General features: G+C 44.0%; 3 protein-coding genes across 3 annotated transcripts in view; all 3 read left to right on the top strand.

Moving 5' to 3' along the window:
- prpf6 (PRP6 pre-mRNA processing factor 6 homolog) overlaps positions 1–8201 on the top strand; it is a 19559-nt gene extending 11358 nt beyond the window's left edge. The window contains exons 16-21 of the mRNA XM_079225910.1: positions 1241–1417; positions 1494–1627; positions 2366–2457; positions 2573–2687; positions 2794–2920; positions 7142–8201. Of these exons, the coding sequence (XP_079082036.1) occupies positions 1241–1417; positions 1494–1627; positions 2366–2457; positions 2573–2687; positions 2794–2920; positions 7142–7294 (798 nt within the window). The 3' untranslated portion in view covers positions 7295–8201. The remainder of the gene's footprint in view (positions 1–1240; positions 1418–1493; positions 1628–2365; positions 2458–2572; positions 2688–2793; positions 2921–7141) is intronic.
- A 519-nt stretch (positions 8202–8720) lies between these two features.
- On the top strand, positions 8721–11070 carry LOC306743880 (uncharacterized protein; the record flags this gene model as incomplete). The annotated part of the gene is made up of 6 exons (XM_079226445.1): positions 8721–8830; positions 8959–9067; positions 9227–9502; positions 10165–10221; positions 10361–10501; positions 10703–11070. 6 exons carry the CDS (start codon positions 8721–8723, stop codon positions 10835–10837), a joined length of 828 nt encoding a protein of 275 aa, XP_079082571.1. The 3' UTR covers positions 10838–11070.
- Positions 11071–11941: 871 nt separating this feature from the next.
- On the top strand, positions 11942–16017 carry aar2 (AAR2 splicing factor; the record flags this gene model as incomplete). Its single annotated transcript, XM_079226410.1, has 3 exons — positions 11942–12710; positions 13711–13940; positions 15154–16017. The coding sequence occupies 3 exons, from the start codon at positions 11942–11944 to the stop codon at positions 15319–15321; spliced, it is 1167 nt and encodes a 388-aa protein (XP_079082536.1). The 3' UTR covers positions 15322–16017.
- Positions 16018–18659: the final 2642 nt, after the last annotated feature.

Below are 18659 nucleotides of genomic sequence, written 5' to 3'. Positions count from 1 at the left end.
GTTTTTATGAATTCATCTTCAGGTGTTCATGAAGTTCATGAAGTTGTTATTAATGAACGTTGTACTCCAGGTGTTCATGAAGTTGTTATTAATGAACGTTGTACTCCAGGTGTTCATGAAGTTGTTATTAATGAACGTTGTACTCCAGGTGTTCATGAAGTTGTTATTAATGAACGTTGTACTCCAGGTGTTCATGAAGTTGTTATTAATGAACGTTGTACTCCAGGTGTTCATGAAGTTGTTATTAATGAACGTTGTACTCCAGGTGTTCATGAAGTTGTTATTAATGAACGTTGTACTCCAGGTGTCCATGAAGTTGTTATTAATGAACGTTGTACTCCAGGTGTTCATGAAGTTGTTATTAATGAACGTTGTACTCCAGGTGTCCATGAAGTTGTTATTAATGAACGTTGTACTCCAGGTGTTCATGAAGTTGTTATTAATGAACGTTGTACTCCAGGTGTCCATGAAGTTGTTATTAATGAACGTTGTACTCCAGGTGTTCATGAAGTTGTTATTAATGAACGTTGTACTCCAGGTGTTCATGAAGTTGTTATTAATGAACGTTGTACTCCAGGTGTTCATGAAGTTGTTATTAATGAACGTTGTACTCCAGGTGTTCATGAAGTTGTTATTAATGAACGTTGTACTCCAGGTGTTCATGAAGTTGTTATTAATGAACGTTGTACTCCAGGTGTCCATGAAGTTGTTATTAATGAACGTTGTACTCCAGGTGTCCATGAAGTTGTTATTAATGAACGTTGTACTCCAGGTGTCCATGAAGTTGTTATTAATGAACGTTGTACTCCAGGTGTCCATGAAGTTGTTATTAATGAACGTTGTACTCCAGGTGTTCATGAAGTTGTTATTAATGAACGTTGTACTCCAGGTGTCCATGAAGTTGTTATTAATGAACGTTGTACTCCAGGTGTCCATGAAGTTGTTATTAATGAACGTTGTACTCCAGGTGTCCATGAAGTTGTTATTAATGAACGTTGTACTCCAGGTGTTCATGAAGTTGTTATTAATGAACGTTGTACTCCAGGTGTTCATGAAGTTGTTATTAATGAACGTTGTACTCCAGGTGTTCATGAAGTTGTTATTAATGAACGTTGTACTCCAGGTGTTCATGAAGTTGTTATTAATGAACGTTGTACTCCAGGTGTTCATGAAGTTGTTATTAATGAACGTTGTACTCCAGGTGTCCATGAAGTTGTTATTAATGAACGTTGTACTCCAGGTGTTCATGAAGTCCGTGAAGCTGGAGTGGGTGTTGAAGAACATCGACGCGGCCCATGAGTTGTGCACCGAGGCCCTGAAGCACTACGAGGACTTCCCCAAGCTGTGGATGATGAGGGGCCAGATCGAGGAGCAGGGGGAGAACATGGACAAGGCCCGGGAGGCCTACAACCAAGGGGTGAGGGTCCATCAGTGCACTGTCACACCACCGTGTGATCAATAAGCTGATTGGTGCGTTGTTTGTTTGTTTGTAGTTGAAGAAGTGTCCCCACTCCGGCGGGCTGTGGCTGCTGCTGTCCCGTCTGGAGGAGCGCGTGGGTCAGCTGACCAGAGCCAGAGCGATCCTGGAGAAGGCCCGCCTCAAGAACCCGCAGATCCCAGAGCTGTGGTGAGGGAACGCGCCGGTCTTTCTTTCAGGGGGCGGGGCTTTAATGTGCAAATACACATTGAATGTGTACCTTTTTCTGAAGAATATTTTATTTGTATGTTGAGCAATTGGAAATATTTACTTTGGGATTCAAGTGGCTTCCTTCTTTCACCTCATTGATATTATGGTTTGCTTTTAAAATAAAAAACAGAACTTGGAATCAATGTAAAAAGTAATAATCCCATAATAATACATAAATTATAATTATTTTAATTGATTTATTATAATTTGTATTTATTTTTTATAAAATTATAGTAATAATTATATATATTTTTTAATTATTCATGTTTTATAATTATATATATTTTTTAAATTATAATAATAAATCAATTATATATATTTTTTTATTTACTTTGATTCTAAATTCTGTTTTTTTATTTTATTTTAAATATTTATTTATAAATATATATAAATATGCCACATATATAAATACATGCCATGTATTTAAAATAAAAAACAGAACTTGGGGAATCCATGTAAAAAAAGATAATAATCCCATAGTAATAAATAATTTAGAATGATATATTTGTACTTTTTTATTATTTGTATTTATTTTTATAAAATTATAATAATAAATAAATTATTTATTTATTATTATTTGTATTTATTTTACATTGATTCTAAATTCAGTTTTTTATTTTAAATATATATATATAAATATGCCACACGTGTATGTTTCTAACATGGTCTCTTTACCAGGTTGGAGTCGGTCCGGCTGGAGTTCCGGGCCGGACTGAAGAACATCTCCAACACCCTGATGGCCAAAGCCCTGCAGGAATGCCCCAATTCGGGTGAGGACGCATTCTGACCCCCAGAAGCAGCTGGTTTTACTCATAACTTTGGACACGAAGGACGCGGTCCCTCGCAGCGTGTTTCTACCACATTCTGTTGGTTCCTTCCTCCCAGGCATCCTGTGGGCGGAGGCGGTGTTTTTGGAGGCGCGGCCCCAGAGGAAGACCAAGAGCGTGGACGCTTTGAAGAAGTGCGAACACGACCCTCACGTCCTGCTCGCCGTCGCCAAGTACGAGCGCGTCTCTTCCTTAAAAAGCAGATGGTCATGTATCTTCTTCTCTTCGTCCTGCTGTTTCCTACAGTGCGCTCATCAAACCCTCTCTCTCTCTCGCCAGGTTGTTCTGGAGCGAGCGTAAGATCAGCAAAGCCAGGGAGTGGTTCCTCCGGACGGTGAAGATCGAGCCGGACCTCGGAGACGCCTGGGCTCTCTTCTACAAGTTTGAGCTGCAGCACGGCGCCGAGGTGAGGAGCCGCGGCCGGCAGCGCGCACGCAGACATCGGCCTCGTAGTCCTGAAAACACATTTCCATCCAGTCGTTTCTCTTCAGCTGAAAGCTTCAAAGGGAAAGAGCAAGGCCTCTGGACACGAGGGAAATGTATAAATATATAGTGATGCAGACGTTGACGACCAGAGGGAGGCGTGAACATCGATTTCTGATGTGTGTGAGAGAGAGTGATGTGTGTGTGTGAGAGTGATCTGTGTGTGAGAGAGAGTGATGTGTGTGTGTGAGAGAGTGATCTGTGTGTGTGTGTGTGTGTGTGTGTGTGAGAGAGAGTGATCTGTGTGTGTGTGTGTGTGTGTGTGAGAGAGAGTGATGTGTGTGTGTGAGAGAGTGATCTGTGTGTGTGTGTGTGTGTGTGTGTGTGTGTGAGAGAGTGATGTGTGTGTGTGAGAGAGTGATCTGTGTGTGAGAGTGATGTGTGTGTGTGTGTGTGTGAGAGAGTGATGTGTGTGAGAGAGTGATGTGTGTGTGTGTGTGTGTGTGTGTGTGTGTGTGTGTGTGTGTGTGTGTGTGTGTGTGAGAGAGTGATCTGTGTGTGTGTGTGTGTGTGTGTGAGAGAGTGATGTGTGTGAGAGAGTGATCTGTGTGAGAGAGTGATCTGTGTGTGTGAGAGAGTGATGTGTGTGAGAGTGACGTGTGAAAGAGGAAGTGATTTGTGTGAGATTTGTGTGTGTGAGTGATTTGTGAGAGAGGGAGTGATGTGAGAGTGATTTGTGTGTGTGAGTGATTTGTGTGTGTGTGTGAGTGATTTGTGTGTGTGTGTGTGTGTGTGTGTGTGAGTGATTTGTGTGTGTGTGAGTGATTTGTGTGTGTGAGAGTGATTTGTATGTGTGAGAGTGATTTGTGTGTGTGTGTGAGAGTGATTTGTGTGTGTGTGTGAGAGTGATTTGTATGTGTGAGAGTGATTTGTGTGTGTGTGAGAGTGATTTGTATGTGTGTGAGTGGTTTGTGTGTGTGAGAGTGATTTGTATGTGTGTGAGTGGTTTGTATGTGTGAGAGTGATTTGTGTGTGTGTGAGAGTGATTTGTGTGTGTGAGAGTGATTTGTATGTGTGAGAGTGATTTGTATGTGTGTGAGAGTGATTTGTGTGTGTGTGTGAGTGATTTGTGTGTGTGAGAGTGATTTGTGTGTGTGTGAGAGTGATTTGTGTGTGTGTGAGAGTGATTTGTGTGTGTGTGTGAGTGATTTGTGTGTGTGAGAGTGATGTGTGTGTGTGTGAGAGTGATTTGTGTGTGTGTGAGAGTGATTTGTGTGTGTGAGAGTGATGTGTGTGTGTGTGAGAGTGATTTGTGTGTGTGTGAGAGTGATTTGTGTGTGTGTGAGAGTGATTTGTGTGTGTGTGTGAGTGATTTGTGTGTGAGAGTGATGTGTGAGTGATTTGTGTGTGTGAGAGTGATGTGTGTGTGTGTGAGAGTGATTTGTGTGTGTGTGAGAGTGATTTGTGTGTGTGTGTGAGTGATTTGTGTGTGTGTGTGAGTGATTTGTGTGTGTGAGAGTGATGTGTGTGAGAGTGATTTGTGTGTGTGTGAGTGATTTGTGTGTGTGTGAGAGTGATTTGTGTGTGTGAGAGTGATGTGTGTGTGTGTGAGAGTGATTTGTGTGTGTGTGAGAGTGATTTGTGTGTGAGAGTGATTTGTGTGTGTGTGAGAGTGATTTGTGTGTGTGTGTGAGTGATTTGTGTGTGAGAGTGATGTGTGAGTGATTTGTGTGTGTGTGAGTGATTTGTGTGTGTGAGAGTGATTTGTGTGTGTGTGAGTGATTTGTGTGTGAGAGTGATTTGTGTGTGCGTGTGTGTGAGTGATTTGTGTGTGTGAGAGTGATTTGTGTGTGTGAGAGTGATTTGTGTGTGTGTGAGTGATTTGTGTGAGAGAGTGATTTGTGTGTGAGAGTGATGTGTGAGTGATTTGTGAGAGAGGGAGTGATGTGAGAGTGATTTGTGTGTGTGAGTGATTTGTGTGTGTGTGTGAGTGATTTGTGTGTGTGTGTGTGTGTGAGTGATTTGTGTGTGTGTGAGTGATTTGTGTGTGTGAGAGTGATTTGTATGTGTGAGAGTGATTTGTGTGTGTGTGTGAGAGTGATTTGTGTGTGTGAGAGTGATTTGTATGTGTGTGAGAGTGATTTGTGTGTGTGTGAGAGTGATTTGTATGTGTGTGAGTGGTTTGTGTGTGTGAGAGTGATTTGTATGTGTGTGAGTGGTTTGTATGTGTGAGAGTGATTTGTGTGTGTGTGAGAGTGATTTGTGTGTGTGAGAGTGATTTGTATGTGTGAGAGTGATTTGTATGTGTGTGAGAGTGATTTGTGTGTGTGTGTGAGTGATTTGTGTGTGTGAGAGTGATTTGTGTGTGTGTGAGAGTGATTTGTGTGTGTGTGAGAGTGATTTGTGTGTGTGTGTGAGTGATTTGTGTGTGTGAGAGTGATGTGTGTGTGTGTGTGAGAGTGATTTGTGTGTGTGTGAGAGTGATTTGTGTGTGTGTGTGAGTGATTTGTGTGTGTGAGAGTGATGTGTGTGTGTGTGAGAGTGATTTGTGTGTGTGTGAGAGTGATTTGTGTGTGTGTGAGAGTGATTTGTGTGTGTGTGTGAGTGATTTGTGTGTGAGAGTGATGTGTGAGTGATTTGTGTGTGTGAGAGTGATGTGTGTGTGTGTGAGAGTGATTTGTGTGTGTGTGAGAGTGATTTGTGTGTGTGTGTGAGTGATTTGTGTGTGTGAGAGTGATGTGTGTGAGAGTGATTTGTGTGTGTGTGAGAGTGATTTGTGTGTGTGTGAGAGTGATTTGTGTGTGTGTGTGAGTGATTTGTGTGTGTGAGAGTGATGTGTGTGTGTGTGAGAGTGATTTGTGTGTGTGTGAGAGTGATTTGTGTGTGTGTGTGAGTGATTTGTGTGTGAGAGTGATGTGTGAGTGATTTGTGTGTGTGAGAGTGATTTGTGTGTGTGTGAGTGATTTGTGTGTGAGAGTGATTTGTGTGTGCGTGTGTGTGAGTGATTTGTGTGTGTGTGAGTGATTTGTGTGAGAGAGTGATTTGTGTGTGAGAGTGATGTGTGAGTGATTTGTGTGAGAGAGTGATTTGTGTGTGAGTGATTTGTGTGAGAGAGTGATTTGTGTGTGTGAGAGTGATTTGTGTGTGTGAGAGTGATTTGTGTGTGAGAGAGTGATTTGTGTGTGTGTGTGAGTGATTTGTGTGTGAGTGATTTGTGTGTGAGAGTGATTTGTGTGTGTGAGAGTGATTTGTGTGTGTGTGTGAGTGATTTGTGTGTGTGTGTGAGTGATTTGTGTGTGTGAGAGTGATGTGTGTGTGTGTGAGAGTGATTTGTGTGTGTGTGTGAGTGATTTGTGTGTGAGAGTGATGTGTGAGTGATTTGTGTGTGTGAGAGTGATTTGTGTGTGTGTGAGTGATTTGTGTGTGAGAGTGATTTGTGTGTGCGTGTGTGTGAGTGATTTGTGTGTGTGTGAGTGATTTGTGTGAGAGAGTGATTTGTGTGTGAGAGTGATGTGTGAGTGATTTGTGTGAGAGAGTGATTTGTGTGTGAGAGTGATGTGTGAGTGATTTGTGTGAGAGAGTGATTTGTGTGTGTGAGAGTGATTTGTGTGTGTGAGAGTGATTTGTGTGTGAGAGTGATTTGTGTGTGTGTGTGAGTGATTTGTGTGTGAGAGTGATTTGTGTGTGTGAGAGTGATTTGTGTGTGTGTGTGAGTGATTTGTGTGTGAGAGTGATTTGAGAGTAATTTGTATGTGTGAGAGAGACGTGTGTGTGAGTGATTTGTGAGAGAGGGAGTGATGTGAGGGAGTGATTTGTATGTGTGTGTGAGTGATTTGTGTGTGTGAGAGTGTGACGTGTGTGTAACTTGTGTGTCTAACTTGTGTATGACTTGTGTGTGTATCTTGTGTGTGTGTGTAACCCTCTGTGTGTGTATCTTGTGTGTGTGACCCTCTGTGTGTGTATCTTGTGTGTATCTTGTGTGTGTGTGACCCTCTGAGTGTGTATCTTGTGTGTATCTTGTGTGTGTGTGACCCTCTGAGTGTGTATCTTGTGTGTATCTTGTGTGTGTGACCCTCTGTGTGTGTATCTTGCGTGTATCTTGTGTGTGTGTGACCCTCTGTGTGTGTATCTTGTGTGTGTGACCCTCTGAGTGTGTATCTTGTGTGTATCTTGTGTGTGTAACCCTCTGAGTGTGCGTCCTCAGGAGCAGCAGGAGGAGGTGAGGAAGCGCTGTGAGAACGCAGAGCCTCGGCACGGAGAGCTGTGGTGCGCCGAGTCCAAACACGTCCTGAACTGGCAGAAGAAGACGGGAGAGATCTTGGCGGGCGTCGCCGGCAAGATCAAGAACACGTTCTGAGGTCGCGGGGAAGTTATGGACTGGAGAAAAAAAACCAACAACCTGCAGGAAACGGCTCCGGACACGAGTTCTCCACCCGGTTCCTCCTCTTCAGGTTTAGTGTTTTACAGATTAGTCACGGAGAGAAGGTTTAATGTCGGCACCGGTTTAGAACTCGGAACCACACGTAGACGGCAGGTCGTTGGTTCTGTGGTCGTCGGGTAGAACTGCAGTTTACGACTTCTCAGCCGGGTCGAGGTCACGACTTTGAGTCCCAAAACCTGGAAATGAGTCGGCATTTTTTCCCACTTCCTGTTCCCACAAAGTCTGTGTTGTTTTTTTTTCATGTGTTTTTGTTTCCAGTAAAACGCTCTGTGGTTAACTTGAGCTGAAGAAATCTTCTTTTAACGTTTTGTTCTACGATACACATCAAATATGTCAGTAAATACTTAAACCACCGTCACGTGACTCGTGACCTTGTGTTTGCCACACGGCTCATTTTAAGAAATGCCGTATCGCTTTCTGTCGCGGTAACCAGAGCGACGACGACCTCCAATCCAACGCATCGTCCCTGCAGCGCTCTGCATTGTGGGTTTGAAGCCACTCACACACACACACACACACACACACACACACACACACACACAGTGATGTTGGGAGCTGTGTGTTAAGAGCAACACAACTGCTCAACTTTTTCTGAAGGTGAAACGTTGATTTATGAACTCATTGATTAAAAACGATTGCGTCAGAGTTGCTGTGTGCAGCTGTGTGTTCTTCAAGACCAGACCAGAATGCTGTGTGTGTGTGTGTGTGTGTGTGTGTGTGTCAAGTAAAAAAAATAAAAGTACACAGATGCAGGGACGAGATCGATTCCAGACAAAAGAGTGAAAACGTGACAATAATGTGATTTATAATAATAGCAGTGATGAGGCTGGTGTGTTTTTTTTTTATAGTAAAGTGGTTTAAAATGTAAAGCCAATCTGTCATTTCCTTTCATATTAAATGAGATTGATTGCATGGATTTGTTGATTTTGTTTTATTTCTGTCTTTGTGTGAAAATGTGAAGCGAACTCGACAGAAATATACAAACTCACCTTTTACAGTGTTTGGAGCAGAACTCTTCAGGTATATATATTTTTTTGAGGAATTGTATTTTTCATGTGCACATCGTTTCTTAGTTGTTCATAAACTCCTCGTGATTTCTCAGTTTGTTTTTTTTAGCTGAAATCTTTGAAGCATCCAATAAACAAAGAAACAGTCTGTTGCGCAACTTCCTGTTTCTCCCAAACAAGTCCTGTTCTCCAAAAAGACTTGTTTATCTGAATGTCAAATATAATTCTATTTGCACATTTAGTTTAGTTTCAAAGATCCTCCCATGCTTTTTTTTTTTTTTTTTTTATTGGCTATTTTTCCACCACCCCCTACCTTTAAGCTCCCACTGTGCAACATGTTTAACCAAACAGGGATTTGGAAGAAAAGACCCACATGTAGCAAGTTGCGCAACCCCTCCTCGGCCTCCCGCCTGTCTGCCCGACGAAACCGAAAGGATGAAGGCGGGTGATTGATTGCTGACAGGTTTCCTTCGCCGGGTTGTTTGGTGAAATCCTGTAAGCGCGGAGTCAAGGGATCCATGACGGAAACCGGCGGAAACCGCATTTTCAATAAAGAAAAGTCTTTTTTTGCAGATCGGGAGGAGGCTCATTCCTGTGGGACTCGCTGCTGCTGATGGAGATTGGCTTTGCTCGTCTGATGGTCCTGCAGCATATCATGATAAATGGTAAGGCAAATCATCTGGTGCGTATTTACGCAGCAGCCAGTTGGCTCCGGGTGGCTGCTGCAGAGCTACTGATGTGGAGACTTACTCTATGTGCGTGTGTGTGTGTGTGTGTGTGTGTGTGTGTGTGCGTGTGTGTGCGCGTGCGTGGACTCATATCATGGGGTGCAAAAAAGTAGAAGAAAAAAACAAGCTGGCGCGTCCGAGCCGGAGCCAACTGCTCTCCTCGAAAATCCATTTGTTCTTTGCATGATGTCTTTTACCACCTCTCTCTCTCCCCTCTTCTCTCCTTCTCTCTCTCTCCTTCATCCGTTTGTTCTCAGTGTCTGACCGGAACTCTCCGTCGCGTGCTGGCGGTCCTCTTGCTGGCCCTCGCGTGTGGGAGAAGTAGATGTAACTACAAGGAGATCCTGGGATCCTACAGACAGGTCATCTACGTGGAGCTGCAGAATCTGGTACGAGGACTCACGTGTGCGGTTATTAGAGACCATTCATGCTTATTTGGATTAATTTGCTCCAGTCATGTTGTTTTTTAAACTTATCATTTTTACTTATACTATACTTTGAACTGTGTCTAACAATTGTTTTGACATAATAAACCATGACTTCTTATGATTTTTCTTTCGATATATTAAACTAACTTTTTTATGATTATTTACAACTGATTCATGACTTTTTTTGACATACTAATACTGTGGTTTTTAAATAATACAACAAATTACAAGATGTTACTTGTATTAAAAAAAATTGTAATATATATATAAAGTATGTTTTAAATATATATATATCATAATATAAGTTATACAATATATATGTATATAAGTTATTAAAAAATATATATATAAAACCTTTATATATATATATATATATATATATATATATATATATATATATATATATATATATATACTATACTATGTTTTTTTGTGACTATTTTCGACATGCTATTCTTTGAGTTTATTAGTCTGTGATCAAACATGTGGGAGCAATGCTCAAACACCACGTGATTGGCTGCAACTGTTTAATTGTTTGTAACTGTCTCACTGCACCAGTAAAGCTGATGTTTTGAATAAATGCATATTTTCTTTTGAGTGTGTGTGTTTTGATTTTTGTGCAGAATTTGACTGGCTCATTGAATAGCGCCAAAGTGAGAGACCCCTGTCCCTCAGGAAAGGTAAATGCCACTTTAGTGTGTCCACTTTCAGCACCATGGACAGGGCCATACTGGACAACATTACTTTGTCCTGATGGACTGTGTTCTCACATAATGTGTTCCCTTCCTTCCCCCTCGCCCTGCTGCTGGTCCACGGCAGGCTCACCGCGTCCTGGTTTCCATCTACGGGATGACTCAGCAGGTGCGGTGTCAGAGGAGCGGCAGGCGGCCGTCTGACCTGGAGAAGCCGCTGGCGAGCATGGAGCACCTCATCCTGCACAACTGCAGCCCGGGTGACCTGGTGAGGAGAAGGGGGGGAAGAGAGCTCCATTCTTTCCTTTGTGTTTATCCATTTACTCCCACACAATGGAGGACACACCACACAGCAAAAACAAACTCTGCAAGAACATCACACTCCTACCACCTCAGAAAAAGACGCCATGTTGGGTAAAAGGCAACATTTTGATGCATAACAGATCTTCTTCTTCTTTTGTTCTTTCAGGGGAAGAAAGTCTCTTGTTCAGACGTCCAGAAAACACGAGGGAAGAAGAGGAAGAGGAACAGGTTGATCAAAGTGATCAAGGCCCTGATCACCTGCTGGCAGAAGCTTCACAGCGTCTCTCTGCTCTCAGAGTAGAAGATGTTTCCTGTTTCACAAGCGTCCCGGTTCTCAGTGTCGTCCAGTTCTCAGTGTTTTGTGTGATAAAACTCTCCCAGACTTTGTATGTCGGTGTTGCTCCTCGTTTTATGGAATATTAACCACAGATAAGCTAAAGATATCCACAATACTCTCAGAATATGAACATTTTGCAAAGTCTCTCTTGTTGTAACAATTGTTTTTTGTCTTTGTGAAACATATGTAAGTCATCATACTCATCTTCTGTCTTTCATTTTTTTTCAGAGCATATGCAATATAATAAAACAGACTTGTTTAAATGTTTGATACTCATAAGACCCGGTATTGTCATAATTATCTGTCATAGTTATAATGATAAAGATTTTAAGTATTGTAAAATAGTATTGTAGAATTGTAGAAACAATATTAATGAATAAAATAAATATGCTAATAAAATAAAAATGGTAATACTAATTAATATATTAAATATAGTTATAATCAACATTATTATATTTATTATATTATTAGTGATGGTGTAAGTGTTTTTTCTACAATTCTGCAATATATTTTTTAATAGTACTTTACAAATATTTATTAACATGAGTGTACAACAGACAGCTTTCAATATGTATTACAAAAAGTACAAAACAAATAAAAGTTAAAGACAAATTATAATGGTGATACTAGCATAATAATGGACTGTTTGAACATACAAATAAAAATACTTTGTCACACTTCAAGCAAATATTTCTTATTTCAAAACGGAACACATCTTCTGCGGAACACTGTTTCCGCCCGGACCAGAAGTGGCGTTGCACAGCGCCAAACCAAACGGCTCGTCAACGACACGAAACGTCAACAACCAGCTACACGAGGTATCGTTGCTGTAAAAAAAGACACACATTTTCTTAAATGTACGTTTAATACTTAGTTTTATTTATTTATTTACGTTAAACTGCTTCCGGTCAAAAAAATATATATTTAAAAGCAGCATCGCTGTCGGACGTAGCTTTAGTTACACATGTCGAGGAAACCCTCCGGAGCTTCCTGGGAACTATAAACTGTCCCTCTCGTGTTTCCCGGGGTTTTTTTGGGAAGTGGAGGAGACCCCTCGACGGACCGGACATGGCCAACAGCGACACCGGCGTCGACATGGACCCGGAAGTGGCTCGCAGGCTGTTTGAGGAGGGCGCCACCCTGGTGCTGCTAGGGGTCCCGCTGGGCAGCGAGCTGGGGCTCGACTGCAAGAGCTGGAAGGTGGGCCCCCGCTTCAAGGGCGTGAAGATGATCCCCCCCGGCCTGCACTTCCTCCACTACTCCTCCGTCAACTCCCCCGGCTGCGGAGGAGAAGTCGGGCCGAAGACGGGCCTCTTCCTCACGCTCAGACCCCGGGACGTACTGCTGGCCACCTGGGATCCCAAAGAAGAGGACCTGGACTTCTCGGCCTCCCGGGACGAGGAGGAGGTGAGCCGGGTCCGGGCCACCCTGCGGGAGCTGGACCCCTTCCTGGGGCCCTACCCGTACGAGGTGATGCGCAAGTGGGTGTCCCTCACCGACCGGCTGAGCGAGGAGGTGGCGGAAAAGCTGACGCCGCTCTCGGGACGCGTCTGCGCCTTCAGCGACGTCGTCCCCGAGCGGCAGCTCACGCTCACCGAGGACCGGGCCGAGCAGCCGAGGAACGACGCGGCGTGCCGCAGCATGAAGGAGGGGCTGGAGCGGCTGCCCAGGATGAAGCCCAGGGAGGGCACGGAGATGAGGTTCTCCGTCGTCCCAGAGAAGAAGTACCCCGCCGGGGCCACGCCGGCCGAGATCACCCGCTGCAGCCTGGACCAGAGCTACGCCCTGGAGGCGGTGCTGCGGGAGAACCACGGGGCGCGGCCGCTCGACCTGCTGGGTAACGTGAACCATGGAGTGTATTTACAATCCAACGGAACAACGCTCCATCTGGGCGTTTACTATGTTTTTATAAACGTGGCACCACCCATCCCATTAATACACACACATGCTCACACACACACACACACACACACACACACTCACACACTCACTTACTCACTCTCACTCATACTCACACACTCACTCACTCTCACACACACTCATACACTCTCTCACACACTCACACACTCACTTACTCACTCTCACTCATACTCACACACTCACTCATACACACCCACACTCACTCTCACACACACTCATACACTCTCTCACTCTCACACACACTCATACACTCTCTCACACACACACACACTCACTTACTCACTCTCACTCATACTCACACACTCACTCATACACACCCACACTCACTCTCACACACACTCATACACTCTCTCACTCTCACACACACTCATACACTCTCTCACACACACACACACTCACTTACTCACTCTCACTCATACTCACACACTCACTCATACACACCCACACTCACTCTCACACACACTCATACACTCTCTCACTCTCACACACTCACTCATACACACCCACACTCACTCTCACACACACTCATACACTCTCTCACACACACTCACTTACTCACTCTCACTCATACTCACACACTCACTCATACACACCCACACTCACTCTCACACACACTCATACACTCTCTCACACACACACACACACTCATTTACTCACTCTCACTCATACTCACACACTCACTCTCACACACACTCTCTCACTCTCTCACACACTCATACACTCTCTCACACACACACACACACACACTGTTCTCCCATACCGTGACTCCATGATGTTTTTCTTGTATCTCACTGTTCTGCCGTCCTCTTGGTGTCATGTCTGTGTTTTGTCTCTTGTCTTACAATAAAGGAAAAGAAAACAACGTCCTCCATCTTGTCTCCTCCTCTTCCTCCTCCTCCTCCTCCTCCTCCTCTCAGGTGAGCTGCAGTTTGCCTTCGTGTGCTTCCTGGTGGGCAACGTGTACGAGGCCTTCGAGCACTGGAAGAGCCTGCTGGCGCTGCTCTGCCGCTCCGAGGAGGCCATGCGGACGCGCCCGGCGCTCTACCTCGGCCTCGTGGGCGTGCTCTACCACCAGCTGGGGGAGATCTCGCCCGACTTCTTCGTGGACATCGTGTCCCAGAGCAACTTCCTCACGTCCACGCTGCAGGTAGGGAGGCGCTACTTCACCTCCGTGAGGTCAGAGCGAGGGAAGGAAACGCAGCGGGGGAGGGAGGAGGAGAAGCTTCAGAGAGATAGATATAGAGAGAGAGAGATAGGGGGGGGGGGAAGCTTCATCAGGGGGATAGAGGGATGGAGAGAAAGATTAAAGGAGTGAGATAGGAGGAAGAATGCAGAGGGAGAGAAGTGGAAAGAGACGGAGGGAGAGAAGTGGAAAGAGACGGAGGGAGAGAAGTGGAAAGAGACGGAGGGAGAGAAGTGGAAAGAGACGGAGGGAGAGAAGTGGAAAGAGACGGAGGGAGAGAAGTGGAAAGAGACGGAGGGAGAGAAGTGGAAAGAGACGGAGGGAGAGAAGTGGAAAGAGACAGAGGGAGAGAAGTGGAAAGAGAGGTGAATATGGAGGGAGAGAAGTGGAAAGAGAGGTGAATATGGAGGGAGAGAAGTGGAAAGAGAGGTGAATATGGAGGGAGAGAAGTGGAAAGAGAGGTGAATATGGAGGGAGAGAAGTGGAAAGAGAGGTGAATATGGAGGGAGAGAAGTGGAAAGAGAGGTGAATATGGAGGGAGAGAAGTGGAAAGAGAGGTGAATATGGAGGGAGAGAAGTGGAAAGAGAGGTGAATATGGAGGGAGAGAAGTGAAAAGAGAGAGATGAATACGGAGGGAGAGGTAGAAAGAGACAGAGGGAGAGAAGTGGAAAGAGAGGTGAATATGGAGGGAGAGAGGTAGAAAGAGAGATGAATATGGAGGGAGAGAGGTAGAAAGAGAGATGAATATGGAGGGAGAGAGGTAGAAAGAGAGGTGAATATGGAGGGAGAGAGGTGAAAAGAGAGAGATGAATACGGAGGGAGAGGTAGAAAGAGATGAAGGGAGAAGGGTAGAAAGAGAGAGACCAAGGGAGAGAGGTAGAAAGAGAGGTGAATACGGAGGGAGAGAAGTGAAAAGAGAGACGAATACGGAGGGAGAGAGGTAGAAAGAGAGAGAGAGTGTAGGAGACGAATAGGGAGGGAGGGATAGTAGGAGAGCTGTGGATATTGCTCCACCTTGCAGTTTGTGTGGAGAAAAAAAAAGAATGTAGAACGTCAAAGCCTGAATTATTATTATTATTATTATTATTATTATTATTATCATTATTCTGATTATTATAATAATTAATAGTGAGCATGTTCTCCTCCTCGCTCCTCGTGGTCACGTCTCCGTCTCAGGACTTCTTCCAGTTCGCCGGCGGCCCCTCTGTGGACGCCTCGCTGCGCAAGAGAGCCGAGAAGTTCAAAGCTCACCTGACCAAGAAGTTCCGCTGGGACTTCGACGCCGACCTGGACGAGTGCGAGCCCGTGGTGGTGGAGCTGCCCGCCGGCCTGGCGGCGGACTGAGGCCGCGCCGAGGGTTCGATGCCGGCACCGTCGACGCGCTGAAAAACAATCGGGACACTGAGGGTGAGCGGTGAAGCCTGGAGGGAGGACGGAAGAAGGGAGCGTCTCGTGTGTGTGTGTGTGTGTGTGCGCACTGTGTTCTGTGCAGTGGCGCCCTCTGGTGGTGGGTTCCTCTCAGTGGCCGTGCGGCTGTTTTAGAACCACAGTTGCGACACATTTATTGCCGAAACATCCCCCCAGTTTGTTTTAGAACCTCAGTTTACTGAAGAACCAATGAACTGCGAACGGTGTCACACACACAGCTGTTATCTTCATCCTCTTCATCATCGATGATGATAACAGCACAGGTGGAGACGCTTTGCCTTTTTATGAGATTTGCAGGATTGAGCGAGATGGAAATAAACGTTTAGTATTGTGTGACTAACGGGTTCACCTCGTGTTATTATTAAAAAATAAATAATGCTTTTTGTTTATAAACGTTTTTTTGTCATGGTTTACGATGGTGAAATGTTCAAACTTCTAGACCAACATCAGAGCTGGGCGTGATTGGCTTTGTTGCGCCCCAGTGCATCATGGGGGAAACTGGCAGATCAGAGAGCTGATTGTCTCTTTTACATTTTGACAAGTAACTGTTTCTTTGACTTCCTGTTTATTCTCTGAAGGCGGCTTAAAAGCGTCCACTTTCCAGGCGAGTGAGCCTCATAATGGAGAAGAATAAAAAAATAAAATGTAGGATCTGTTGTGTAAAGTTTGATCTGTAGCTGTAGATCAGCACTGAAATGTCCTGAATATAATCTCTAGAAAAGAGTGGAACAACATGTTTTAGTTTTCAGTGTTTGTGTGTTTCAATACTCGTCAGGCGTCATCTCTCTCTCCTCCACTAGATGGCGCTCATGTGCGTTCTGTTAATAATCACAACGTCTTGTGATAAAAAGCACAAACTGGTTGAAAAGCAGCGGCGTCTTCTGAAATCGTCTGAAGTTCTCTGATCCCGACAAAGACGGATCTGTGAGGAGTAACAGGTGTGAGGAGCGAAGACGACAACTGTGTGTGTGTGTGTGTGTGTGTGTGTGTGTGTGTGTGTGTGTGTGTGTGTGTGTCTCTCTCTCTCTCTTTTCTCTGACTGATGGATTAGACACGTCTTTTATCAGCCTGTTGTCCCGTCAATCCTTTCACTCGTTAATTCCCTTTCTGTCCTCCTTGAACCTTTTTTATTTAGTTTTACATTTCCAGCTGGACTCTCACGAGTTCCATCTTTAACCTTGAAGCTGATGTGGAGGGTTCTAATGTAATTATGTGAACCTATAACCATTTAGAACATGTAGAACCCAGAACCAACAGAGAGAAGCCTTTAGAACATGTAGAACAACACAGAGAGAACCCTTTAGAACATGTAGAACCCAGAACCAACACAAAGAGAAGCCTTTAGAACATGTAGAACAACACAGAGAGAACCCTTTAGAACATGTAGAACCCAGAACCAACACAGAGAGAACCCTTTAGAACATGTAGAACCAACACAGAGAGAACCCTTTAGAACATGTAGAACCAACACAGAGAGAAGCCTTTAGAACATGTAGAACAACACAGAGAGAACCCTTTAGAACATGTAGAACCCAGAACCAACACAGAGAGAACCCTTTAGAACATGTAGAACCAACACAGAGAGAACCCTTTAGAACATGTAGAACCAACACAGAGAGAACCCTTTAGAACATGTAGAACCAACACAGAGAGAAGCCTTTAGAACATGTAGAACAACACAGAGAGAACCCTTTAGAACATGTAGAACCAACACAGAGAGAAGCCTTTAGAACATGTAGAACCAACACAAAGAGAACCCTTTAGAACATGTAGAACCCAGAACCAACACAGAGAAGCCTTTAGAACATGTAGAACCCAGAACCAACACAAAGAGAAGCCTTTAGAACATGTAGAACCCAGAACCAACACAGAGAGAACCCTTTAGAACATGTAGAACCAACACAGAGAGAAGCCTTTAGAACATGTAGAACCAACACAAAGAGAAGCCTTTAGAACATGTAGAACCCAGAACCAACACAGAGAAGCCTTTAGAACATGTAGAACCCAGAACCAACACAAAGAGAAGCCTTTAGAACATGTAGAACCCATAACCAACACAAAGAGAAGCCTTTAGAACATGTAGAACCCAGAACCAACACAGAGAGAAGCCTTTAGAACATGTAGAACCCAGAACCAACACAAAGAGAAGCCTTTAGAACATGTAGAACAACACAGAGAGAACCCTTTAGAACATGTAGAACCCAGAACCAACACAGAGAGAACCCTTTAGAACATGTAGAACCAACACAGAGAGAACCCTTTAGAACATGTAGAACCAACACAGAGAGAAGCCTTTAGAATATGTAGAACCAACACAAAGAGAAGCCTTTAGAACATGTAGAACCCAGAACCAACACAGAGAAGCCTTTAGAACATGTAGAACCCAGAACCAACACAAAGAGAAGCCTTTAGAACATGTAGAACCCAGAACCAACACAGAGAGAAGCCTTTAGAACATGTAGAACAACACAGAGAGAACCCTTTAGAACATGTAGAACCAACACAGAGAGAAGCCTTTAGAACATGTAGAACCAACACAAAGAGAAGCCTTTAGAACATGTAGAACCCAGAACCAACACAGAGAAGCCTTTAGAACATGTAGAACCCAGAACCAACACAAAGAGAAGCCTTTAGAACATGTAGAACCCAGAACCAACACAGAGAAGCCTTTAGAACATGTAGAACCCAGAACCAACACAAAGAGAAGCCTTTAGAACATGTAGAACCCAGAACCAACACAGAGAGAACCCTTTAGAACATGTAGAACCAACACAGAGAGAAGCCTTTAGAACATGTAGAACCAACACAAAGAGAAGCCTTTAGAACATGTAGAACCCAGAACCAACACAGAGAAGCCTTTAGAACATGTAGAACCCAGAACCAACACAAAGAGAAGCCTTTAGAACATGTAGAACCCAGAACCAACACAGAGAAGCCTTTAGAACATGTAGAACCCAGAACCAACACAAAGAGAAGCCTTTAGAACATGTAGAACCCATAACCAACACAAAGAGAAGCCTTTAGAACATGTAGAACCCAGAACCAACACAGAGAGAAGCCTTTAGAACATGTAGAACCCAGAACCAACACAAAGAGAAGCCTTTAGAACATGTAGAACAACACAGAGAGAACCCTTTAGAACATGTAGAACCCAGAACCAACACAAAGAGAAGCCTTTAGAACATGTAGAACAACACAGAGAGAACCCTTTAGAACATGTAGAACCCAGAACCAACACAGAGAGAAGCCTTTAG

The sequence above is a fragment of the Taurulus bubalis genome (genome assembly GCF_910589615.1).
Source record: "Taurulus bubalis genome assembly, chromosome: 11".
In the NCBI taxonomy this organism is placed as follows: domain Eukaryota; kingdom Metazoa; phylum Chordata; class Actinopteri; order Perciformes; family Cottidae; genus Taurulus; species Taurulus bubalis.
Note: the sequence above shows the minus strand (reverse complement) of the source record. Positions and strands in the feature narration are given on the sequence as shown.